A 26843-nucleotide genomic window follows, 5' to 3' on the forward strand; every position below is an offset into this window, starting at 1 on the left:
TCATTTATCCCCCAAACTGACTCCATTTCCTTTATTCCACATTTTGGTAAATTACACCTACATCACTCAGGCTAGCAATGTGACTATAGTATTCATGAGAGCATGGATCCAATTGGTTACTAAGTCCTACTGATATCACCTTTCTAACGTATTTCAGATCTTCTTTTATCCTTCTTCACTGCTACTACCTTTCAGTTCAATCGCTCAGTTATGTCCAACTCTGAGACCCCATGGACTGCAGCACGCCAGGCTTCCCTGTCTATCACCAACTCCCAGAGCTTTCTCAAACTCATGTCCATAGAGTCGGTGATGCCATCCAACCATCTTATCCTCTATCGTCCCCTTCTCCTCCTGCCTTCAATCCTGCCTTTGGAACTTATATAAGTTCAGGGTTTTCTTGTTTGTTTCAAACAACAGAAATGAACTGATTAAGCAAAACAAGGGATTTATTTGAAAAGACATTAGGAAGGCTGATAGAGTTGAAGGGAGAACTGAATAACCCCACTTCATGGAGCATAGATCTGGGGCATCTCTGGGGGCCTTGGCAGGTGGAGTTCAGACTTTCTGTCTGTGACACTGCATTGGGTAACTCAGCTGCAATCATCTTTCATCTCTCTGTCTTTATCAAATGTTCAGATTCCTAGTAGAGAAAACCTGGTGGGCCATCTTTGAGTAAGTCATCCAGGGTCAGGCACAAGTGAGTGGCACAAGTTCGTGACTACTATAGACTCTTATAATTTCTCAACCCTTCCTCAGTACTGTCACAGCCTTCTTAAAGTCCTCTTCATCTTTCCAATCTATAGTTCACACCACCACCATTTTCATATTTTAAAAATATATCTTGTTCAAAGTATCCCTACTTAACATCCTTCTGTAGTGCTTCATTATTCAGAGAATAACCTGTAAGTTTCTTCTAGAGACTTCACTCTAGGATTTGGATCCTGGCTTTCTCTCCAGTCTCATCTCTTGCTACCTTTTCACGAAATCTCACCTTCCAGGAACACTGCGGTTACTGGCAATGCTCCTAAATGAGTCGTGCCTTGTTCTGTGTTCATGATTTGTGTGTGTTCCTCCCTCTTCTTTTCACCCGGTCAATACATTCATCTTTACAGACTCAGTTTAGACATTAATTCCAAACCTCTTCCTGTCTCTTATCATCTAGGTTAAGTCCTCTTCCCCTCTACTCCACTAGCATCCTGAATCTATGTCTAACATACACACTGCAATATGTTGCATTCAGCCCTCTCCTTGTCTTCTTCTTGGTTAAAATGTGAGCTCCTTGAGGTTGAAGAGTACATCTAATTTATATTTGGTTTCCATTACCTAGGACAGTGCCTAACATGTCACAGATATTTGATAAGTATATTGAAATAAATAAATCTGATTTTGAATGCCTGATGTATAAAGCAGAGCTTACTGCCTAAGGGGCAAACACCCTATATATAAGAAAAGCACACACAAAACAACAATTTACTATGTAATTTCATGCACAAAAAAACAGAACCTGCAGGCTAGAGTGTGAGATTGGATTGATATGAAAACTTTTCTCCCAAGAAGAAAGATCTGAGAAGTAACATAAAGAGGAAGACTCAAATGGATTGAAGAGGTTGGGAAGAGAGTTTGGAGTTTGGAGAATGAGAGAAATAAATGCTTACTTTATAAATGTGTTTGAGGGATAGGCTAAAACCATTGGCTAGGGAGAGGCTGATTAAGATACAGTGAAAATATATCCTTACTGTATTGCACAGGGATATTGCACAGGATATTCAGTATCTTCCAAAATGGAATAGAATATGAAAAAGAATATATATGTATAACTGAATCACTTTGCTATACAGTAGAAATTAGCACAACATTATAAATCTATGATACTTCAATAAAATTTTTCTAAAGATACAGTGAAAAAACCAGTATGTGGTATGTTGGGGAGTCATAGGTTAGAAAAACAAGTTGGAGCAGATTGTAGCAGATTTTGTTTAAAATCTCTGGGTTTTCCATTCTCTGACTCCAACATAGAACACCTCAGCGTTCTAGATTGCCTTTTCATCACAAAACCCTGTGTCTCCTCTAGAATATTTTGAAAATGGACAGTTTCCAGGTCAAGAAATCCCCGCTTCCGCCCTGAGCTAAGATTTCCCTATACCCTTCAAGGTATTGTACACTAGATCTTTCTATTCTTATTTTAGATGAAGTGTTTGTGTTTGTGTGATGTTTTTCCCCACCCTGGGTTGCAGACAAGCAGCACAAGCCTTGCACCCCCACTCCCCTCCCCCAATTTGCTGCCTTCCTTTATTTTAGTTTCAATCTAAACATGAGCTAGACCCACAATTCCAGAAAAACTAGACGCGAGAAAAGGATGAAAAGCTTACTAGTCTGTTTTCCTTAAAGGGGATTTGCACAGTTTAGCTCAGTTTAGTTATCAACTCTGGACAGTATGTTTAGTGTTTATGTCTAGACAAACTGCAAACAATCACCTATGGACACTATTAATACAATCTTTCCTCCAAACTCATAGGCTTTATTGGAGCTTTGGCTAATAGGCCTTACCGCAAAGAGTCGGGCACGACTGAGCAACTGAACTGAACTGAACTGAAACCTCTACTTAATTGTCAGAAGGAAGTGAAGCCACTCAGTTGTGTCTGACTCTTTGCGACCCTTTGGTCTGTAGCCCATCAGGTTTCTCTATCCATGGGATTTTCCAGGCAAGAGTACTGGAGTGGGTTGCCATTTCCTTCTCCAACTTAATTGTCTGGGTCTCCTTAATTTGACCTCATTCTACCTCTCCACTTTTATATGTTATTACTTCAAACAATAATAGCAAAAAAAAGAAAAACAGAGCAAAAACAAAATAACCTTCCAGTCAGGCCTAATAACTGGAAAAATATCATATTGAGAGGGGAGGTATATAGTACAGAACAGCTACTCCTCCAAATTTCACCCACAACTGACACATGAATTTTTTATTAAGGTCTTTATGTAGGTAAATTTCACCACTATCATGGAATTGGAATGTCACTTTAAATCATTTTGTTAACTCCATTTTTCACAAATGAGGAAATTGAGGCCCCAAGAAATGAGTTGATTTACCTAATATGTTAGCATGTAGTTGTCCTTATTTTTTCATATGTAACAATCACTTCCTCTTCCTTCCCTGCATTTACCAACTAAAGTTAAGTTCTTGAGGACAAGGATCATCACATCTCATGTATTTTCTGCACTCACAAGGGCACTGCTGTCTCCTCTTGTTTCCCATCCAGGATCAAGAAAGGGGCTGAGCACACAAAATGTGCTAAGAAGAGAATGTTTGCATTGAACTGAACCCCCTGCAGAACGTGGACGATTTAGAGGCACTGAGTGTGGCCTCTGGGTGACTACTTGCCTTAGCTGGTCCACTTAGCAGTGAACAGCAATGGGCCAAAGGAGACAGACCAAGTGTGTAGTCTTGTTTGCCCAGCTAAGTTATAAATACCTCCTTATACAGACCTATTTTGTAGCCCATATCACTTTGAACAGTACTAGTCACAGAGTAGATACTCAATTAACAACATTTTAGAGACCTCTTTGGTGATCCATTGGTTAAAACTCTGTGCTTCCACTGCAGGGAGCACAAGTTTCATCCCTAATCAGAGAACTAAGATCCTGCATGCTACGTGGCATGGTCAAAAAATAGAAAAATTTACAGTTCTCAGATCTTGGGCTGGGCTTCATGCAGCAACTAGAGTAACTTTACCAAAAAAGAAAGCACCGGGCTGTCAAAGATGGACACTGCTGGGTTGAAGGAGCATTTTTCACGTTGATCTATGCTTTAAATTGGCCTTGAACAAGAGCATCTGGGATCTTCTGCTGCCTTTTAGATACCAAAGAATCATTTTGAAAAGTGCTACAATAAAGCTGATAATATAGTGGGATTTTTGTTTTTCTAATTTTAGTTTTAATTGGAGAATAATTGCCTTACAAAGTTGTATTGGTTTTGCTGTATAACAATGTGAATCAGCCATAAGTGTGTATATATATATATATATATATACACATATATGCATATATCCACTCTCTCTTAAGCCTCCTTCCCACCACCACCCCCAAAGCTTATAATATAGTGTTAATTATTGGTTAATTAAGTTAATAACTTAAAGCAATAGGACACATCAAAAGGGTACCAACTCTGCAATGATAAGGGGATGAATTTATTTTGGTCTGTCCACAGTGTGTCACCTGCTCTGCTGGGGACTGTTTTTAAGACCTTTGGCCTGAGTTGATGATGCAGCTTCTGGCCAGCAATAGATGGAAATGAGCCATCCTTGGATGGATTTGATCCTGGACTGGGGATTATTTGTACCATGCTATAGCCAGGTGACCTAGCAACAATATAGCTTGGCTTTTTCTACTTTTATTATTTTGGTCCTTACTCTGCCACCCTCATTTTTAAAGGGGAGAGGTTTAGTTGAGGTAGTTCCAGGATCCTACTTAATTTAAGCTAGTTTAAACTCCAAACAGAAACCAGGTTATTTATTTTCGTCATTAACCCAATCTTATTGATGTGCATCTTTCACTATATTTGAACAGTAAATGGACTTCCTAAGAATTAGTCAAGGAATCCAAAATACTTTGTTACTAAATATTGCAACTTTTGCACCCCCTCCCTTTTCCCCAGAGGGAACTGGTATCTGGGGGAAGGGAGGTGGGAAAGTAAGTGAAAGCATAGATTACGAGAATATTTGTAACTGATGATTATTTTTATTATCTTAATTCTAGGTAGGGAAACTTAGCTATGCTTAGGTACATGAGGGAACCAGTAATCCAAGCAGTCATTAAGAATTGGAAATTTAATTGTGACGTTTCACTAACTATATCCCTTCTGGTGGAATTATTGGCTAATTATTGGCAAAGACAGAATTGTTTCCATGTAGAGAAGAGTAGGCAAGTAGGTCTATAAAACAGTATTTGTAATTTAAGGATATTATCATGGTCCAGTTGCACAAAAGCATTTGCTTAAACAGTCAACTAGACCAGTTCCTTGAGTGGTCTAAAATCTCTATTTTTTTATTGAGGTATAGTTAATGTACAATATCATATATGTTTCCAGTGCACAACATGGTAATTCACAATTTTTAAATGTTATAACCCATTTAAACTTATTATAAAATATTGGCTGTATTCCCTGCGTTGTACAATATATCCCTGTATTTTATTTATCTTACACGTAGCAGTTTGTACCTCTTAATCTCCTTCTTCTGTCTTGCCCCTCCCCCTCCTCACTCCCCACTGGTGACCACTAGTTTGCTCACCATACCTGTAAGGATGCTTCTTTTTCATTACAGTCAGAGTTTTGTTTTTTTTTTTAGATTCCATATAGAAGTGATATCATATAATATTTGTCTTTCTCTGTCTAACTTACTTCACTTTAACATAATACCCTCCCAGTCCATTCATGCTGTTGAAAATGCACCAATTTACATCCCCATAAAGAATATATGAGGGCTTCCTTTTTTCCACATCCTCTCCAGTAATTGTTATTTGTGTTCTTTTTGATTATAACCATTCTGACAGATGTGAGGTGATAGCCTATTGTGGTTTTAATTTTCATTTATTAAAACTGCTACTTTAGGAGAAATCAACTTATCAATTGTCACCATGTCTCTAAGAGATCCTGCTTGCTAAACTCTTCAAAATGAAGTTTGGTTTTCCCCTAGCATGCAGGCTGAATAATGAATCCTTTTCTTCGCTACCCATACATGTGTAAATCAGTTCAGTTTGGTCACTCAGTCATGTCCGACTCTTTGTGGCCCCATGGACTGCAGCATGCCAGGCCTCCCTGTCCATCACCAACTCCCAGAGATTACACAAACTCATGTCCATTGAGTCAGTGATGCCATCCAACCATCTCATCCTCTGTCATCCCCTTCTCCTCCCACCTTCAAACATATGCAATTAATGATCACCTAAATTGGCTCCTTTAAGTCACGTCCCCAAACTTCATTGAGGGAGGTCAAGAACGTGTAGAAGACCACACGTTTGGGTAAGAAAATATAACTGGGTATTCTGCCTCTTTTTTAGGTCTCAACATGCCAAACCAAGGACTTTCAGAACTAGCCCAGTTACGTTTGAGAAAGAAATATTTTTTGATAGTGATGAGGTAAGAAAGAATATTAGCAATGTTCATTTATAATCTTTCTTTGGAGTCGCTTAGAGTACTTTATAAGCTGGGTCTCACAAACTTCCTGTTGAAAAGCAAAAAGTAGTTAAGATTTATATAGAAAGCAGGTTAATTTATCTAATTTAATGAAAGAGAAACAGAGACATAGAAAAGGGAAGAAAGAAAGTGAAGTTGCTCGGTTGTGTCCAACTCTTTGTGACCTTGTGGACTGTAGGCTACCAGGCTCCCCCGTCCATGGGATTTTCCAGGCAAGAATATTGGAGTGGGTTGCCATTTCCTTCTCCAGGGGATCTTCCTGACCCAGGGATTGAACCTGGGTCCCCCGCATTTTAGGCAGATGCTTTACCATCTGAGCCACCAGGGAAGTGGAAAAAGAAAAGGGAAGAGAAAGGGACATATCAACAAAGAATCACGGCTCAAAACCCAGGGACCAGAAATCTATGTTAGGGCATGAGTGAGCATTAAACCCTGACTTAAACTAGATATTGTGATCACTTCTTAAAACAAAACTCCATTGGGTAGCTTGGTTACTTCCCTAGGTTTATCATATTCAGGTAAATTTTCTGGGTCAACTTTTATTTCATCAGCCAGAGATAGTGCAATTCAACGTAAAACTAAAAACATACTTCAATTTAGACATTCTTACGCGCGTGTGTGTGTGTGTGTGTGTGTGTATGTGCTGAGTTGCTCAGTCATGATTGACTCTGTAGTCCCATGGACTGTAGCCTGCCAGGCTCCTCTGCCCATGGAATTTTCCACGCAAGAATACTGGAGTGGGGTACCATTTCCTACTCCAGGGGATCTTAGTTAACTGCTGGAGACTAATTTGGAAAAATATATAATACCTCATAAAAATTCCCAGAGGCTTTGCCCCCCAAAATTAATTTAAATATACTGTAAAAGAAGTCTTTGCATCTTCTCCCCCCTCCAATTTTTTCCAAGATGTTTATGATTCTAAATATTATATATCACATCTGCGAAGCAGGATTTTCAAAAGTATTTTTGTTTTGAACCCAGGGACTCCAGTTTTACAAAATGTAGTATAAATTAAATCAGTACATCTTTGGATTTGTCCCCTATTGATTCCCACCGTCCCTAAAGGAATGCATGGCATGGCTCTGCTAGTCCTTCTCCTAGTCCTCCTCCAACACCTGAAAATTGCCAGCTCCTGGCATTTTCCTCCTGGAGCATAAGACCTCCCCTCACCACACAGTTCTGTTGCTCCTTACTATCTCCCTCTTTTTCATTCACCTTCTTACTCTATTCGCCTGTGCAGTTCCCTTTCTTCTGAATCTCATCTTACCCTATCACCTTCTTGAGAACAGGCGATCTTTAGAAATGCTGATCCACACACAAGACTGTGCTCTTTATCTAATTTCTCATTAGACCAAGCCCAAAGGAGGTAACTCAGAGCTTTTTTTAATCTCCTTGTGCTCACATCCCTTTGACCCATTCTTAGATTATCTAGGGCCAGACAACAACCCTGGAGTCAGCAGGAGTTGGAGCAGGCCCAGCGACTCTACCACTAGGCATGACACTCAGACAATCCACCAGCACCACCACTGGTAGATAAATGCAAAGTGGCAGACAGAAGGGTTGGGGCTTCCCTGGTGGCTCAGACGGTAAAGAATCTGCCTGCAATGCGGTAGATGTTGGGTTTGGTTCCTGGATCGGGAAGATCCCCTGGAGAAGGGAATGACTTCCCACTCCAGTATTCTTGCCTGGAGAATTTCACGGCCAAAGGAGCCTAGCAGGCTACAGTCCATGAGATTGCAAACACTCAGACACAACTGAACAACTAACACTTCCACACTTTTCAGACAGAAGGGTTACCAAAATTCAATTACTCTTTGCTACATTTCTAGAAGAATCATAAATTGCAAAAATATTTTTTAAAAAATGCAAAGCGCACCGCTGTTCCTCCCTTCCTGTGTGCCACCCCCCCAGCCCAGCAAGCAGTTATCCCCAAGACTTCCTTCCACTCAAAACCCTTAAGTTATTGGCCTTCTGTAACTTGCTTTTCTCCTTAAAGATTGTCCTTCATTTTTTTCTTCTTTTTATCTGATTTCCTTCCTATAGAAATGGAAAAGGCAGAGGAAAGAGGTGTAACCCCTTGGGGTGATTTGTCTAAACTTTGATGCCGTCCTTGTCTATTTCACCACTTCACCTCCTAAGGACCCCTAACATTTCACACAGCCGGTCCACGTTTCCATGTACAAGCTGCCCTGTCAGGATGCCTTAGAACTTAGCTCTACATGCTATGGCTCTCATTCCAGCAACCCAGGGTGCAGAACATGAAGTTCTTCTCACTTAATTTGAGTTAGAGACCAGATTTTAGCTGGATTAAGGTGAAGTAAGGAATGGAATATTGTTTAGGATAGGCGCGACTTGAAACACTAATATTTTGTTTATTGTCTCTAGATTATTGATGCAGTCGGGCAATCAAAATTTGTTCTAAAGAACCTGCACCATTACACAGTCCATCCAAATTTGGTAGGTGATAAAAAGCATTCCCCCACTATCTCCAAGAGCAAGTTTCAGCTGTGGTGCCGAGGCCCAGTGCAGAGAATAACCCAAGTGCTTCCAAGTGCCACCAGCTACTGTGACTGTGCATCCTCCTGGGACCTGGAAGCAGAGCTAGCTGTCTCAGGGCGCTGATGGGAATGGTGGAGAGGGAGGAGGGTGGGGCTGGGAAGAAAGTGGGCCCTGCAGCTGACATTTTTTTCTTTCTTACTTTGAGAAAACATATGTCTAATCAGGAAGTGTTCTGTTTTCTCCCCCTCCTTTCCTCCCTCTCTAGTCCCCTGCCTTCCCCCTACTGATGGAAAAGGAAATTTAGTGGGCCTCCCCCTTCCCCCACCACATCTAAAGTGACATGCTCTTTTTGTGACTGTTTTTCCTTTTTGACATTGTGCTTGTTCTGCCTTTAATGTGGTTGTGCCTGGAGAAACGCTGGTGGGTGGGAAGAGGTGGATGAGAGCTGTGTTGGCCTCCTCAGGGCTCCCTGGGCTCAGAGATTTGGTACCTTATGGTCCACTGTGCCTCAGTGTTGTAGAGAAGGCCCTTTAGGTTTAACATAGAAACTTCTGCTGGCCCTATTGTGTTGGACACAATGTTACACTTTTTCACAAGAATTAAGTCTTCTCTGTTCCTTTTTATGTGGAAACTTTCCCATCGCATTTCCTCGGCCCCTTGGTGGATTTGCAGGGAAATGTTCTGAGAGGAGAAAGGGACTGAAAGCTTCAGACATTTTCTGTAAAACAAGTTTTTGAGCAGATTTAGCCAGGCCCCGTCCAGCTTCTCTGTCCCTAACCCATAGAGGCAAAAGATTAGCTAACCAGTTAATCTGCCCTTGATCTAATCCCTTTGTCTCTCTGGAAACCTTTCTGTCTGCTCAGGCCCAGTACTATGAGCCTTTGAAGCCCACTGCACTGCAGAAATTCCTGGCTCGAAACAGGAAAATTCAAAGCTTCACGTTAAAAGCAATAGAGTATGATCAGGATAAGACCTTACTGATTCTGACCAACAACCCACTTCCCTGCCCGATAGATCATCAAGGAAAGGACGTCACACCAAAATACTTTTCCAATGAGTTACTGCTCAAGGTAAGAACACCTGGGGAAGTTTCCTGGCATCATGAGTAAGGATCCTGAGGAATTTAGCAGTTAGCTTGAAGAAGGGAGCTAACTTAACATGGAAGATGGTACTCAGGACCAACCACTTCCTTCTTATTCTTTGCCACATGCTTCACCAAATAGAATCTGAGGGTCTGGGAAATACTCAGAATCAGAGCAGTACAAACTTGGGTCATGAAACTTCATTCATTGCACAGAGAAAAGAAGGTCTTAATTAAAAAATCATTCTTCCTTGATCAAAGATATTTAATTTGTAATTAACGAAGGGTAAACTAGCCACTGGCTTTATAATTGAGTATAAAGTGCTGTGCTTAGTTGCTCAATTGTGTCTGACTCTTTGTGACCCCATGGACTGTAGCCCACCAGGCTCCTCTATCCATGGGCTTCTCCACGCAAGAATACTGGAGAGGGTTGCCATGCCCTCCTCCAGGGAATTTTCCCAACCCAGGGACTGAACCCAGGTCTCCCACATTGCAGGCGGATTCTTTGAGTATAAAGTAGCAACAGATAAATCTGGAAATGACAAGTAAGGAACAGAAACGAATCTAAAGGGAAAAGAGTTATGCTCTCTACCCATAGCTCTTGAGTATCAAGAGGGAAGAGGAACAGAAAATTTACTATCACAGCAGCCAGATATTTGGGACTCTGTTATAAACTGTTGTTGTTGTTTAGTCACTAAGTCGAGTCTAACTCTTTGCAACCTCATGGACTGTAGCCTGAAGATGCCTCTGTCCATAGGATTTCCCAGGCAAGAATACTGGAATGGATTGCCATTTCCTTCTTCAGGGAGTCTTCCTGACGCAAGTATTGAACCCACGTCTCCTGTATTGGCCGGTAGATTCTTTACCAGTGAGCCACCAAGCAAGCCCAAGACAATTGCTAGATATATACTAAGCTAAGAACTAAAATGTAAAGGTGATTACAAGACAGTCTCTATGTTGAAGGAATTTGGAGTCTAACAGGAGAGACAAATCAATAAATGAGATATACAAAGTAATTATTAATATAATATACTAGGATATGTGAGTAATAAAAGAATATACAAGATATACTAATATAAAGTAGGGAACAATATCTTTGTTGGAGGAAAGGAGATAATCAGGGAGGTTTGGCAAAGGAGGTGAACCCTGACCAAAAATAAAAGAAGATATTCCAATCAATGGGAAAAGCAAAGGCATAGATTCATGAGAAAGTGAGGTGCATTTAGGGGAATGTAAGAGAGTAAATGGTGGTAGTGGAGAAGACTCTTGAGAGTCCCTTGGACTGCAAGGAGATCAAACCAGTCAATCCTAAAGGAAATCAAGCCTGAATATTTGCTGGAAGGACCGATGATGCTAAGGCTGAAGCTCCAATACTTTGGCTACCTGATGTGAACCAAAGAGCTGACTCAGTGGAAAATACCCTGATGCTAGGAAAGATTGAAGGCAAAGGAGAAGAGGGCGGCAGAGGATGAGGTGGTTAGATAGCATTACGGACTTAATGGACATGAGTTTGAGCAAACTCTGGGAGATGGTAGAGGATAGGGAAGACTGGCATGCTGCAGTCCATGGGGTCGCAAAGAGTTAGACATGACTTACCAACTGAACAACAACAAGAAGAGAGTAAATGGCAGGAGTTTAAAAGTATAACCAAATCTGCAGTTTAGAAAGACCTTTTTTGGAAGTTGAGCAAAAAGTATATTAGTTGCAGAGGAGATAAAAATCAGAAAGATTAACTATCACTCAACATTCAAAAACTAAGATTATGGCATCTGGTCTCATCATTTCATGGCAAGCAGATGGGGAAACAATGGAAACAGTGATAGACTTGATTTTCTTGGGCTCCAAAATCACTGCAGATGGTGACTGCAGCCATGAAATTAAAAGACACTTGCTCCTTGGAAGAAAAGCTATGACAAACCTAGACAGTATATTAAAAAGCAGAGACATTACTTTGCCAACAAAGATCCATCTAGTCAAAGCTATGATCTTTCCCGTAGTCATGTACAGATGTGAGAGCTGGACCATAGAAAAGGCTGAGCACCGAAGAATTGAAGCTTTTAAACTGTGGTACTAGAGAAGACTCTTGAGAGTCCGTTGGACTACAAGGAGATCAAACCAGTCAATCCTAAAGGAAATCAACTCTGAATATTCATTGGAAGGACTGATGCTGAAGCTGAAGCTCCAGCATCAGGTGGCTCCAATATTTGGCCACCTGATCAAAGAGCCAACTCATTAGAAAATACCCTGATGCTGGGAAAGATTGAAGGCAGGAGGAGAAGGGGAGGACAGAGAATGAGACTTTGGATGACATCACTGACTCAATGGACATGAGTTTGAGCAAGCTTCAGGACATGGTGAAGGACAAAGAAGCCTGGTGGGCTGCAGTCCCTGGGACTGCAAAGAGTCGGACACGACTGAACAACAACTATATTGTTGCTACAATTGTCAAGGTGAGACATGCTGAAGAATTTAATTGTCAGCTAAAAAAGATACACAACATGAGAGTTGTGAGTTAAGTTTTATTTGGGACAAAATAAGGACTTCAGCTCAGGAGACAGCACCTCAGATAGCTCTGAGAGACTGCTCCAAAGAGGTTTTGGAGGGAGGTCAATATAAAAGATTTTGGTGAAAGGGGAGTTCAGTGCAATCAAACACTTATTTTACAAAAGGTTTTCTGCTAGTCATGAGGGGCTAATGTCACCATGAAGGGATTTAGTTCTTTTCTAGATATGAGGAGAGGCAAGGGTTGGGATGTATAGTCAAAGCTTTGGTTGTTCCAGTACTCATGTATGGATTAAAGAACTGACTCATTAGAAAAGACCCTGATGCTGGGAAGATTGAAGGGAGGAGGAGAAGGGGATGACAGAGGATGAGATAGTTGGATGGCATCACCAACTCAATGGACATGAGCTTGAGTAAGCTCCAGGAGTTGGTGATGGGCAGGGAAGCCTGGCATGCTAGTCCATGGGGTCGCAAAGAGTCAGAGACATGATTGATAGACTGAACTGAACTGAAGGAATGGAATAATGAAATCGGTTCCTGAAAATATCTATCTAAAGACCTGTTCCACCAGTTTCCCTGGAGCACACAGTGGCTCTCCACCCTGATTTCTCTTCAGAGAGTGTTGAAAATCAGAAGCTGCAGTAGCACAGGATTCAGTCTCTGCCACTGCTGCTGCTGCTAAGTCGCTTCAGTCGTGTCCAACTCTGTGCAACCCCATAGACGGCAACCCACCAGTCTCCCCCGTCCCTGGGATTCTCCAGGCAAGAACACTGGAGTGGGTTGCCATTTCCTTCTCCAATGCATGAAAGTGAAAAGTGAAAGTGAACTCGCTCAGTCATGTCTGACTCTTAGTGACCCCATGGACTGCAGCCTACCAGGCTCCTCTGTCCATGGGATTTTCCAGGCAAGAGTACTGGAGTGGTGTGCCATTGCCTTCTCCGAGTCTCTGCAGAGGCAGATGCAAATGCCCTTGTTGTTGTTCAGTCACTGGCACATGCTCTTGGCAAGTGCCAATTTGCACTTGACAGGCCAGTGCTAATTTGTAGTTGACAGAACTAAATCAATAGCAGAGAAAATGAAGAAAACCAATTTAAGATATATCTAGGAATCATGATCTAAAAAAGATCTTGAATTCCCTGGCAATCCATTGGTTAAGACTCCGGGGTTTCATTGCTGGGGGCCCTAGTTCAATCCCTAGTCAGAGAACCAAGATCCCACAAGCCTTGTGATGTGGCCACAAATGTGTGTGTGTGTGTGTGTGTGTGTGTATGTCTTTCTTGTAAAAAAGATCTTGACAGCCATTAGAGTGGGCCTAATATAACTAGAAGAAATTAAATAAGTGAAAAAGTTCACAAAAAATCTAATTATAACAGAAATATGATGCCCGGAGTGGAATTACCCAAGATAAACCATTATAATAACATGTGGTTAATTTAGAGTTAGCATTTCCTCCACTGCTAGATGCATGGCAGTGAAAGATTCTTTTCCAAACAGAGGATAAAATGCTAACACTCAACAGTATATGCTGACAAAGGAGTTAATTGATTCATGGCCTACGATTTCTTGGGTCTCAGAATTTGTGCCATTTGAGCATAAGCTCAGTGATTGTTCTCCTGGTAGTGGGTAATATACACTGAGAGGAACAAATGCCAGGCCAAGGTTGCCTTGCTCAAGGTAGAGAAGCAAATACAAGACTATCATGTAACCTTTGGGCAAGAAGAGCTTCCTTCCAACAGCTGCCACTTTGTGAGCCTTGCAGGTCACATGTGGGACCTGATCCTATTCATGAGTAAATTGCAGTACAGCCAAATTGTATTAATAGACAGTGGTAAGGCTTTGATTGTCGAAGACTGGCAGCGTGGTAATTTTATGGGGCTATCTGGAACAAGTCCAAGAAGATGGAAATGTCCAATATCTAGAATGCCTCTTGAATATTCATGCTGCATCCCTCTTGTCTTACTAGACAAATGTGGCACTCTTTTATGAGCCTAAGATTATACACAAAAGAAGCATTCTTTTGCCACATCCAGACATGTGTATAAGAGGAGTGTGGGTTTTAGCAGTCAAGTGGAAGAATGGACCAGACATGTCTATCACAGTGGTTGTTATACTCACAGCCCTTTCTAAGTAACATGACCCTACCACAGTTTGTGAAGAAAGGCCATATTCTGAGTACTTCCCTGGTGGCGCAGAGGTTAAAGCATCTGCCTGCAATGTGGGAGACCTGGGTTCGATCCCTGGGTCGGGAAGATCCCCTGGTGAAGGAAATGGCAATCCACTCCAGTATTCTTGCCTGGAGAATCCCATGGATGGAGGAGCTTGGTGAGCTACAGTCCATGGGTTGCAAAGAGTCAGACACAACTGAGCAACTTCACTTTCACTTTCAGACTCAGTTTTCTAAGCCTACCTAGAGCCAGAGGAGGACACCAGACCCAGGGAAGCCAATCTCATAGGCTGCTTAGTGACCTGTGCTATAGATTGGTGCTGTTAAACCAAACCAACCAAAAAAAAAAAACTGAAACCAAACCAAAACCAACTGAGGCCAAAAGCTTGGCATTAGTACACCAGTACTGAAGCAAATCTCAGAGACAGAATTTTGGGTGAAATAGAAAAGAATAGATTTATTGCCCTTGACTAAATAAGATTACAACTTGAGAGTTGTGAGTTAAGTTTTACTGGGGGCAAAATGAGGACTGCAGCCTGGGAGGCAGCATCTCAGATAGATCTGAGAGACTGCTCCAAAGAAGGAGCGGGGGAAGGTCAATATGTATAAAATTTTGGTGAAGGGGGAGTTCAGTGCAATCAGGCACTCGCTTTACAAAAGGTTTTCTGCTAGTCATGAAGAGGTGATGAATATGAAGGGATTTAGTGCTTTTTTAGATATTAGGAGATACAAGGATTGAGATCATAAATTCTGTTCCTAAAAATACCCACAGCCTTGTCTAACTCAGTGCAAATATGAGCCACGCCATGTAGGACAACCCAAGATGGACGGGTCATGGTGGAGAGTTCTGACAAAATGTGGTCCACTGGAGAGGGGAATGGCAAGCCACTTAAGTATTCTTGCCTTGAGAACCTCATGAACAGTATGAAAAGGCAAAAAAGCAATGACACTGAAAGATGAACTCCCCAGGTCAGTAGGTGCCCAATATGCTACTGGAGAAGAATAGAATAACAACTCCAGAAAGAAGGAAGAGATGAAGCCAAAGCAAAAACAATGCCCTGCTGTGGATGTGACTGATGATGGAAGTGAAGTCCGATGTATAAAGAACAATATTGCATAGGAACCTGGAATGTTAGGTCCATGAATCAAGGTAAATTGGAAGTGGTCAAACAGGAGATGGCAAGATTGAACATTTTAGGAATCAGTGAACTAAAATGGACTGGAATGGATGACTTTAATTCAGATGACCATTATATCTACTACTGTAGGTAAGAATCCCTTAGAAGAAATGAAGTAGCCCTCATAGTCAACAAAAGAGCCCTAAATGCAGTACTTGGATGCAGTCTCACAAATAACAGAATGATTTCTGTTCATTTCCAAGGCAAACCATTCAGTATCAACAGTAATCCAAGTCTGTGCCCCAACTACTAATGCCAAAGAAGCTGAACAGTTCTATGATGACCTACTATGCCTTCTAGAACTAACACCAAAAAAAAAGATGTCCTTTTCATCATAGGGGACTGGAATACAAAAGTATGAAGTAAACAGATACCTGGAGTAACAGGCAAGTTTGACCTTGGAGTATAAAATGAAGCAGGGCGAAGGCTAACAGAGTTTTGCCAAGAGAACGCACTGGTCATAGCAACATCCTCTTTCAACAACACAAGAGAAGACTCTACACATGGACATCACCAGATGGTTATAATGAAATCACATTGATTATATTCTTTGCAGCCAAAGATGGAGACACTTTACACAGTCAGCAAAAAAAACACTGGGAAGTGACTGTGACTCACATCATAAAATCCTTATTGCAAAATTCAGACTAAGTTGAAGAAAGTAAGGAAAACCACTAGACCTTTGAGGTACGACCTAAATCACATCCATTAGGATTATACAGTGGAAGTGACAAATAGATTCAAGGGATTAGCTTCCAGGCAGGCTGGAATCCCTACAAATAGAATGTGTGAAGAACTATGGATGGAGGTCCATGACATTGCAGAGGCGGCGGTGATCAAAACCATCCCCAATAAAAAGAAATGCAAAAAGGCAAAATGGTTGTCTGAGGAGGCCTTAGCTGAGAAAAGAAGAGAAGTGAAAGGCAAAGGAGAAAAGGAAAGATATACCCATTTGAATGCACAGTTCCAAAGAAAAGCAAGGGGAGATAATATCAGTGATCATTGCAAAGAAAAAGGGGAAAACAATAGAATGGCAAAGACTAGAGATCTCTTTAAGAAAATTAAGAGATACCAAGGGAACATTTCATGCAAAGATGGGCTCAATAAAGAACAGAAACGGTATGGACCTAATAGAAGTAGAAGATATTAAGAAGAGGTGGCAAGAATACACAGAAGAACTATACAAAAAAGATCTTAATGACCCAGATAACCACAATGGTGTGATCACTCACCTAGAGTCAGACATTCTGGAATGTGAAGTCAAGTGGGCCCTAGAAAGCATGACTATGAACAAAGCCAGTGGAGGTAATGGAATTCCAGTTGAGCTATTTCAAATCCTAAAAGATGATGCTGTTAAAGTGCTGAAGTCAATATGTCAGCAAATTTGGAAACCCCAGCAGTGGCCACAGGACTGGAAAAGGTCAGTTTTCATTCCAATCCCAAAGAAAGGCAATGCCAAAGTATGTTTAAACTACTATTCAATTGCACTCATCTCACACCCTAGCAAAGTAATGCTCAAAATTCTCCAAGCTAGGCTTCACCAATACGTGAACTGTGATCTTCCAAATGTTCAAGATGGATTTAGTAAAGGCAGAGGAATCAGAGATCAAATTGCCAACATCAGCTGGATCATAGAGAAAGCAAAAGAATTCCAGAAAAACAACTACTTTTGCTTTATTGACCATGCCAAAGCCTTTGAGTGTGTGTATCACAACAAACTGTGGAAAATTCTTAAAGTGATGGGAATATCAGACCACCTTACCTTCCTCCTGAGAAATCTGTATGCAGGTCAAGAAGCAACAATTAGAACCAGACATGGAACAATAGACTGGTTCCAAATTCAGAAAGAAATACATCAAGGCTGTATATCGTCATCCTGCTTATTTAACGTACATGCAGAGACGTACGTATGTACATGATGTACATACATCATGAGAAATGCTGGGCTGGATGAATCACAAGCTGGAATCAAGATTGCCAGGAGAAATACCAATAACCTCAGATATGCAGATGACACCACCGTTATAGCAGAAAGTGAAGAAGAACTAAAGAGCCTCTTGGTTAAAATGAAAGAGAGAGTGAAAAGCTGGCTAAAAGTCAACATTCAAAAAAGTAAGATCATGGCATTCAGCCCCATCACTTCCTGGCAAATAGATGGGGAAACAATGGAAACAGTGACAGAATTTATTTCAGCTCCAAAATCACCACAGATGGTGACTCTAGCCTTGAAATTAAAGGACACTTGCTCCTTGGAAGAAAAGCTATGAGAAACCTAGACAGCATATTAAAAAGCAGAGACATTACTTTGCTGACAGAGGTCCATCTAGTCAAAGCTATGGTTTTTCCAGTAGTTGCATATGTGTGTGAGAGTTGCACCATAAAAAAGACTGTGCACCAAAGAATTGATGCTGTTAGACTGTGGTGTTGGAGAAGACTCTTGAGAGTCCCTTGGACTGCAAGGAGATCCAACCAGTCCATCCTAAAGGAAATCAGTCCTGAATATTCATTGGATGGACTGATACTGAAGCTGAAACTCCAATACTTTGGCCACCTGATGCAAAGAACTGACTCATTAGAAAAGGCCCTGATGCTGGGAAATATTGAAGGCAGGAGGGGAAGGGGAGGACAGAGGATGAGATGGTTGGATGGCATCACTGACTAAATGGACATGGGTTTGAGCAAGCTCTGGGAATTGGCTATGGACAGGGAAGCCTGGCGTGCTGCAGTCCATGGGGTCATACAGAGTCGGACATGATTGAGTGAATGAACTGACTGAAAAACACCCAACTATCCAAAGACATGTCCCACCAGATTCCTGGGAGCACAGAGTGCTTCACTCCAAACTGAATTCCCTCAGGAGGTGTTGAAAGTCAACAGCTGCTGTGGCACAGTGTTCAATCTCTGCAGAAGCAGATGGCAAATGCCCTTGTTGTTCAGTCACTGGCAATGCAATTGGTAAGTGACAATTTGTGGCTGACATTGCTTTGCTAGGCAAAGGGGGCACACAGTGGGCTCCTACGCTGAGAAACTGTGTGTCCCAACCTAGGAGGATTTGATGATGAGTTTTATAGGAATAGTTCATGAGTGGGGTTGCTGATAAAATTAGGCTGTGTGCAGGGCCTGAATGCTTTTAATTTTGTCTCAGGTGGTCTTGATGAACTTCTCTGGTTCCTTTAATCTTGCTTCAGGTGGTTTTTTGACTACTCTTCCCTTGATTAGCAACTGTTTGATAATCCGGGAAGGTCATGGAGGCTGGAGTCCCTACAAATGAGAAATAGGCGACAGAAAGATTTCCGTGCCCAGGAGCTCCCAGGAGCTTAGTTTGGTAACCTACCAACAACCAAAATCTTTGGGCTAGTCAGATTCTTGCTTCCAGGGCTCTGAATTGGGAAAGGAAAAGATTGAGAGTGTGTGAGGAGGAGGAGAGTGTTGAGATTGGAGGAGGGCATGGTAACCCACTCCAGTATTCTTGCCTGGAGAATCCCATGTATAGAAGAGCCTGGTGGGCGACAGTCCATAGGGTCGCAGAGTCAGGTATGACTGAAGTGACTTAGCACACATGTGCATGTGGGAATAAAAACTGAAAGGACATGGAGAGGAGGGACAGAGAAAAGTCAAACCATGAGTAAGAAGGTAGTAGGTAAGTAGGGGCAGATTGAAGCAAAAGTTGTAGGTTAAAAAAAATGATATTCAGGGCAAAAGTAAGGAAGGAATGCTAGAGCGAGAAGGAAGCAGACAGAAAGAAAGTAGGAAACATGTTAATGGATAATGCTAAATGATATGAGACAAGATAGACAAGCTCATGCAGTTGGGGTCCTTAGCTCGTGCTGCTTTGGATTCCAAATAATGGTTTTATTCTTGTTTTTTTGCTCTAAAATCTAGCTCTGCTAAGGTTTCTGCTCTTTTGTGGTCAGATTATTGGCTATGATAGGTCCTAGCCATAAATGGAGGTAATTTAAATGAATACCCCTATTAATGGAGGTAACGTCAATGAATCCTGTTCCTCAAAATGAAATAGTTTCAAGAGCATGAGAATCAAAAGGACATGGTTCAACCACAGGATTTTTATAAGAATTTATGAGATTTTTATGAGAATTAAACAATAAATGTAACAGATATAGCAAATAAATACAACAAAATAACCAATTAATGTAATAACAAATATAAAAAAAGACATGGTTAATTCATCAGCAAGCCTTTTAAAAAAGAGGTTTGAAAATTCTGAGCAAAAAGGTTCAGTACAGGTCAACTAATTAGTTTGGTTATTCATTTATTCTGTCATTGTTTTATTCGTTCAATAACATTCATTGAGCACTTACTATTTGCCAGGCAATGTTATGTGGTAGGGATCTATCAGTGACTAAGTCAAAGTTTAATTCCAGTGGAGCAGACAGACAATAAGCAAGTCAACAATTGCACAGAAAGTACCTAATGTAATAAGTGCCCTCAAAAGTAGGATAAAGGAGTGGAGAGTGATGGGTGTGGTTTTAGACAGAGTAGCTAGAGAAGGTTCTCAGAAGCAGTGATGACATTTGAATAGGGACTTTAATGAGATATATCCTGCAACTGTCTACACCTAGAAAATTGTGCCCATTTCAGATTGCCACACATTAGGAAAAATCTAGTTTGTAACTTTCTCAAATGAGTTAAAATGAGAGAAATCAGGAGAACAGGGAATAACCCAAAGCCATGTCATATGAAAAAATGTTGGCAATGTTAATCCTGGAAGAGAGAGGGAACTCAGGGGAAATGTGACAGATTTCTTTACATTATTTAAGGCATCTATGAAAGAGACACTAGATTTGTTCTGTTTGGAGTTGTTGCTGTTGTTCACTCAGTCATGTCTGACTCTTTGTGACCCCATGGACTGCAGCATGCCAGGCGTCCCCATCCTTCACTATCTCTTGGAGTTTGCTCAAACTCATGTCTATTGAGTTAATGATACCAACCAACCATCTCATCCTCTGTCACCTGCTTCTCTTCCTGCCTTTCAACTTTCCAAGCATCAGGGACTTTTCCAATGAGTCAGCTCGTTGCATCAGGTGGCCAAAGTATTGGACCCTCAACTTCAGCATCAGTCCTTCCAATGAATATTTAAGGTTGATTTCCTTTAGGACTAACTGGTTTGATCTCCTTGCTGTCCTCTTAGGAAGACTCTCAAGAGTCTTCTCCAGCACCACAGTTCAAAAGCATCAATTCTTTGGTGCTCAGCCTTCTTTACAGTCCAACTCTCTCATTTGTACATGACTATTGGAAAAACCATAGTTTTGACTATACGGATCTTTGTCAGCAAAATGTTGTCTCTGCTTTTTAATACTCTGTCTAGGTTTGTCATAGTTTCCCTTCCAATGAGCAAGTGTCTTTCTATTTCATGGTTGCCATTTGGACTGTAGGGTAGAAGTTACAGGGTGTTAGCAATCAGCTATTAATTAAGTAGGTTAGGTTTTTAGAGATAGGAAGATTGACCACTTGATAATGATATGGAGGGGATAAGATGATTGGTTAGACTTGATGACCTTTATGATCCTTTGAAAGTCTTTGATTCTATGACTTTAATAATGACAAAATTATTACGTCACAAAACATCCCATTCTGTGGCCTTTTCACTGCAGAGAATAGGATGTGAATGAGACAGCCATCTCTAAGAAAGGTGGGTAGCATCCCATGGATCAACAATATTTCCCAAAACAAAAGAAAACAAAACAATATTTCCCAATTTATCACCAAATGTTTGGTTTCCTAAGCACTTCACTAAGTGAATCCTCAAAACCCAGGGAATTCTTCCACTTACACACAGGGCTCGTGTGCAAGCTTAATCGATGACTTTGGAATCTGACCAAAATTTGGACAAATCATCTGGCTGTGAAATGAATATGTGTCAGCCCACTTAGGGAACTGCTTTTCTCTTCTTTGGGTTTCTGTACCCCTACTTCCCTCTTTGGCAGGTCTTGTTGCATGAGTTTAGGGGAACTGAAGCTTAGTCCAGGAACCTAGCTCTGCCTTTAAGCCCAGGGGACTCAGCTTACTTCCTCACTTTCTATTCTTCCCATTGCTGCAGGAAAGTCATCAGCACAAGCCCACTGAGAACTTCTTCCTACCCTTGATGCCTCAGAAAAAAAATTTAAGATCTGGACTGAAACCAGTATTCCCTTTGATGCTGTTGGAGGACACCAAATCCAAGCGAGAACAATGGTTTAGGTGAAGTCCTGGGTCTTTCTTTCCTTTTCCTTATTCATGTCACTATCTCTGTTCAATACAATTTAACAAATACTTTTTGGTTATAGGGAATGTGGAAAACTGTATAACAATAAGACAGCTTTCCTACGTGACCCCCAAGCACATTTCCACCTTAGCGACAGAGAAACAGTAATGCAAACTAAGGTTTTTCACAAGAGATATAGTCAAAGGTCTATGATTTGAGGAACCGACAACAAAAAATCTCCCTCAGTGCATGTTAAGGATTGTGGTATAGGAACAATCTGATTTGAAACTGGTTATAGGAGCAGCCTCTATCTAGTTTGGAGAGGAGAGAGGAGATTCTGGAGTTCCTTCATAGACTTGCAATGCTAGGTTCTAGAAGCATCCCTTCCACTGAACAAAACTGCCACTCTGTACCAATGAACACCCTCTAATTGTGTCCTTTCTTCTTCCCTAGAATCTGAGGATGTAGTTCCTGGTTCCAGTAACCCCCTACCCCTACCTCACCCCCACGCTAGGACCTACTAAGTCAACTTTCTTTGTTAAGGTTTTCCACTGACAATGATTTCAAGAGTGAAGGGAAGTATTCAAAGGTCTACACTCTGAGGCAACAGAAGAAAATGTACCCTCAGCTCACCTTTGCTTCAGTCTGTAAAAAATATATGAAGAATGATGGTAAGGTCCTCTCTTTCAAAGCAATGCTTTACAAGACAGCGACATGGGCAGGAGGGACAACCTATAGAGATGAGTGATGAGGGCAAATCAACATCTCTTTTGGAGGTTCCAGAGACTGTTTTTCTGTGTAGCATGGAAGCCAAGAACAGATAGAGGCCTGAGTGGTTCTAGGCTTTTGACCTTGTGTAAATCCTTAAATTTCAAGAAAGTTCCAGCATAGTGTTTCCCAAACTACATCACCCACCACGTTACTAGTTTTGGTCAATGTGTTAATTGCCCTATAATTTACTTAATGTTTTTTCTTTAAAAGTATTACTATTTTTTGGTTTCATCCTAATTATTATCCTATGTTATTATTCTATGTCCTATGTCCTAATGTCCTATGTTATTGACATCATGGGTTTGACATACTAACACATGGGGTTTTTTCTCCTCTTATACATTTAATTGAGGTTTCCCTGGTGGCTCAGATGGTAAAGAATCTGCCTGCAACGCAGGAGACGTGGGTTGGGAAGATTCCCTGGAGGAGGACATGGCAACCCACTCCAGTATTCGTGCCACCATGGACAGAGGAGCATGGTGGGCTACAGTTCATGGGGTTGCAAAGAGTTGGAAATGACTGAAGGACAAAGCACAGCGTACATTTAATCAAATTCATAATAATTAAAATTTAAAATGCTTACGTATCTCCCAAAACTACCCGGTGGTGTGCCTATCACACTTTGAGGAAAACTGTTCTAGAAGGGCCAAAGGATAAGCTGTGAGTCTCAAAGGTCCATGAGTCTCCTTGGGGCTGAGGCAGGACAGTGTGGAATAAGGGATAAGGTAGGGGTGCAAGGTAGGGGATGGCTTCCCTGGTGGCTCAGAGGTTAAAGTGTCTGCCTGCAATGCAGGAGACCTGGGTTCGATCTCTGGGTTGGGAAGATGCCCTGGAGAAGGAAATGGCACCCCACTCTAGTACTCTTGCCTGGAGATTCCAAGGTAGGGAATGAGGTAGGGGTGCAAGAAGAATGCTTCTCACAAAGTGTCATTGATTTAGCAACATTTATCAGGCACTTACTAAGTGTTGGATATTTATCAAGCACCAGTAATAGCACTTTCAGTACATAGGATAGATGGATGGCCAGATCACTAAGGGCTTTGTCTATTAGTATAAATAAAGGCTTAGGTTTTATCCAGCAAGTGTTTATGACCCACTGAAGAATTTCAGAGCACTGAAGTCACCTTTGTGTATTAGTTTAATCGGTGAGTCCCCAGACTTCCCTAGCCTATGGCTCCAAAATAAGGTTCATTTCTCCTCTGGGGTTTCTCTCCTTGAGCAATTTCTGAAACTCCCAAAGGTATGCTTCCCTGTTCTCCAAGGCCATTCTAGTGACAGCCAACCATCCTCAGTTCCAACACTCACAGCTCCAGAGGCGTGAGGGCATATTTTACCATCCCTTACCTGGCTTCTTCAAGCATCTCTGCTCCTCCTGGACCTATGTGCCACCTCACCCAAGATCCACCTACTGCCTCTCTTAACTCCCTGTGCTTGAGCGTTCAGTTGTGTCTGACTCTTTGTGACCCTATGGACTGTAGCCCACCAGGCTCCTCTGTCCATAAGATTTTCCAGGCCAGAGTATTGGAGTGGGTTGCCATTTCCTTCTCCAGGAGATCTTCCTGACCCTGGGATTGAACCCATGTCTCTCACATCTCCTGCATTGCAGGTAGATTCTTTACCACTTAAGCCATCAGGGAAGCACCCTCTTAACTCCCCATATACAGCTAAACCCAAACTGTGGCATTAAATAACACTTCATAGAGACTTCCCTGGCAGTCCAGTGGTTAAGCCTCTGCACTTCCAATGCAGGGGGTGTGGGTTTGATCCCTGATCAGGGAACTAGATCCCACACGCTGCAGCAAACAGCCAAAACAGAACAAACAAACAAAACTAAAACCCAAGACACTTCACAGATGTGGACAAAAGTTCAAAGATGGCAGAGTCATTATCTTGTTTTAAAAGGGGCCACTCAGGGACTTCCCTGGTGGTCCAGTGGCTAAGATTTCACACTCCCAATGCAGGGGGCTCAGGTTCAATCCTGGGTCAGAGAACTAGATCCTACATGCTGCAACTAAGACCCAGGGCAGCCAAAAAAATAAATATTTAAAAATAAATAAATAAAAAGGGCCACTCTTAGGCTCAGCCTCAACCGTCCCTTCCATCCTCCAAGTTCCTTCACACTTACCAGCAGGTCCCCAGCATATTATCCATTCTTGGGAGTTTCTCGGTTTACATTCACCATCTCTGCCTAGGCTCCCAATACTTTGGCCCATGAGAGTGGAAGAGGTTGCTCCTTTCCCCTAAGCCTTTTTATTTTCAGGCCCAGAATAAATAAGTAGGAACATTTATTTCCTTCAAGGGAAACTCTACATGGAAAGCAAGGTTTGAGCTTTATGAGCCAGAAAAGGCAAGCATAATAGTATACTTTGTAAAACTGGAGTTAAAGCTCAATTGATACCATATGCAGCATATCAGCAGTTTAGCTTAAATCCATATTAGAAGAAAGAATTTCTCCAGGGTCTAGACTCTAATCTGGATTAGGATTTTTCTGATTTTTCAAGGCCATGATTCTGTTAAGGTAACTCAATTTACACTTCTAAACAGAACACTTAATATCTCAGTCTGAAGAATTTCTTAGAATTATGGTAACTTTACAGTTTCCCTCAAGAAAAATGAATGGCTATTTACCTAGGTATCTAAAGGGCCATTACTGTGCTTTTCCTAAACAATCTGTTGTGAAGTTGATGCAGTGTCTCTACTTCAAGCAAAAGAGAAGTTAGCAAGCCCTCCTTCCATCCATAATGTTCCATGTTTACCAGGCATCCAAACAAAAGGTTACATAGAAAACTGTTTTGATGGGGGCCATGAAGGCTGGTTAGGAGGCTGTCCAAAAAACAGACAGGACCCGAACTAAGGCAATAGCAGTAGGAATAAGAAAACAGATTTAAGGGATATGGCATAATGCTTCAGAATAGAGGGGAGGGATGGGAACAGGACAAGCCCACAACAGAGGCGTCCAAGAAGGGCTGAAATTGAAAGAGAATCTGGAAAAAGTGATACTGAAGCCAAAGGTAGAAACAGCTTCTTAGTTACACTCTCAGACAGGAGAACTGAAAATCAACATACATTTTAGGAAAGGGCTAAGAGGAGAGGAATATGAAAGCACAAGTGAAAGTACCCTAACTTAGTAAGAGTTATGTAAGTGTCAACCCCCTGGAGAAGGGAATGGCAACCCACTCCAGTATTCTTGCCTGGAGAATTCTGTGGACAGAGGAGCCTGGTGGGCTATTGTTCATGGGGCCGCAAAGAGTTGGACACGACTGAGCAACTAACACACACACAAACACACAAGTGTCAAAATGGTCACAGACGGAATCATTTGAAAGGGGTGGGATTAGATAGGGAAGATCCTAAACTGGTAGTGTTTTAAAGTGTGTCTTGATGAAGGGAAGAATTATAAACAGAGTTGGGAATGGTGGTCAGTCGTCCAAAACCTACGCTTCTTGCTCTGAGTAAAGACCAGCTTTCTCACCCCTCCAAATAGGTCTCTTTTCGTTTCTCACATTATGTGTCCTCCCTCGGGAAGTCCATTTTCACGAAGGTGCCCTGTGCTTTGTTGCAGTCTCCAAGAAGTCAGGGAGCGACTCGCCAACTTCCCAGATGATTTGGGAACCATTAACCCTTTCATCACTCCTGGAGAAGAAGCCCACCAGAACCGCACCAGGAGAGAGCGAGTTCCGCAATGGAAGGGCCCAGCAGTGGTTTATAAAAAGCGCCACTGTCATTAAGTGAAAACAAACCCTACATGGCCCCCGCTTCTTCTCCAAAGACTGAGGGGCCTGCAGAAGTCGCCACCTAGGGCGTGCCAACCAAATAAAATTTCATTCTGCCCGGTCCGGGCGTGGGCTGCCCGTGGCTTGTACGGCGGGCCGGGGCTAGCCCCCAGCTGCGACCGGTCGCTGTAGGGGCGGAGATGCGCTCCGGTGGGACCCACCGCTGGCCCCGCCTCCGCCCGGCTTGGGAAGGAGGAGAGGGCGTGGCCACGCCCCCGAGGGGGCGGTGAGAGCCGCCAGCGCCGGGCTGGGAGGGCGGGCCTTCTTTCCGAGTGACGGGACCGCGGCCCAACCGGCGCCAGAGCACCGGGCCGGCCTTCCTGCAGCCTCTTCCGCTTGCCGGCTGCGGCGCCTGGGACGGTTGCGGTGGGTCTGGGCGCTGGGAAGTCGTCCAAGATGATTAAAAAATTCGACAAGAAGGACGAGGAGTCTGGTACGCCCGGGGCTCAGCCGCGAGGGCCCCTTCCCCTTCTCCCGCCCCGC

The 26843-nt window shown here is 42.2% G+C and overlaps 2 protein-coding genes across 3 annotated transcripts in view; both read left to right on the plus strand.

Annotated features, from left to right (window-relative positions):
- Window positions 1–2048: 2048 nt before the first annotated feature.
- TSGA13 (testis specific, 13) lies at window positions 2049–26423 on the plus strand. The gene is made up of 8 exons (XM_010831663.1): window positions 2049–2151; window positions 3258–3432; window positions 6055–6133; window positions 8576–8647; window positions 9553–9759; window positions 21673–21812; window positions 22360–22487; window positions 26150–26423. The coding sequence occupies exons 2-8, from the start codon at window positions 3410–3412 to the stop codon at window positions 26317–26319; spliced, it is 819 nt and encodes a 272-aa protein (XP_010829965.1). The 5' UTR covers window positions 2049–2151; window positions 3258–3409; the 3' UTR covers window positions 26320–26423.
- Window positions 26424–26672: 249 nt separating this feature from the next.
- Window positions 26673–26843, plus strand: part of COPG2 (coatomer protein complex, subunit gamma 2) — a 141166-nt gene continuing 140995 nt past the window's right edge. For both annotated transcript variants that reach the window (XM_010831667.1, XM_010831665.1), the window contains exon 1: window positions 26673–26793. In XM_010831667.1, the coding sequence (XP_010829969.1) occupies window positions 26757–26793 (37 nt within the window). In that variant the 5' untranslated portion in view covers window positions 26673–26756. The remainder of the gene's footprint in view (window positions 26794–26843) is intronic.

Source organism: Bison bison, unplaced genomic scaffold (genome assembly GCF_000754665.1).
Source record: "Bison bison bison isolate TAMUID 2011002044 unplaced genomic scaffold, Bison_UMD1.0 scf7180017864530, whole genome shotgun sequence".
NCBI classification, from domain to species: Eukaryota; Metazoa; Chordata; class Mammalia; order Artiodactyla; family Bovidae; genus Bison; species Bison bison.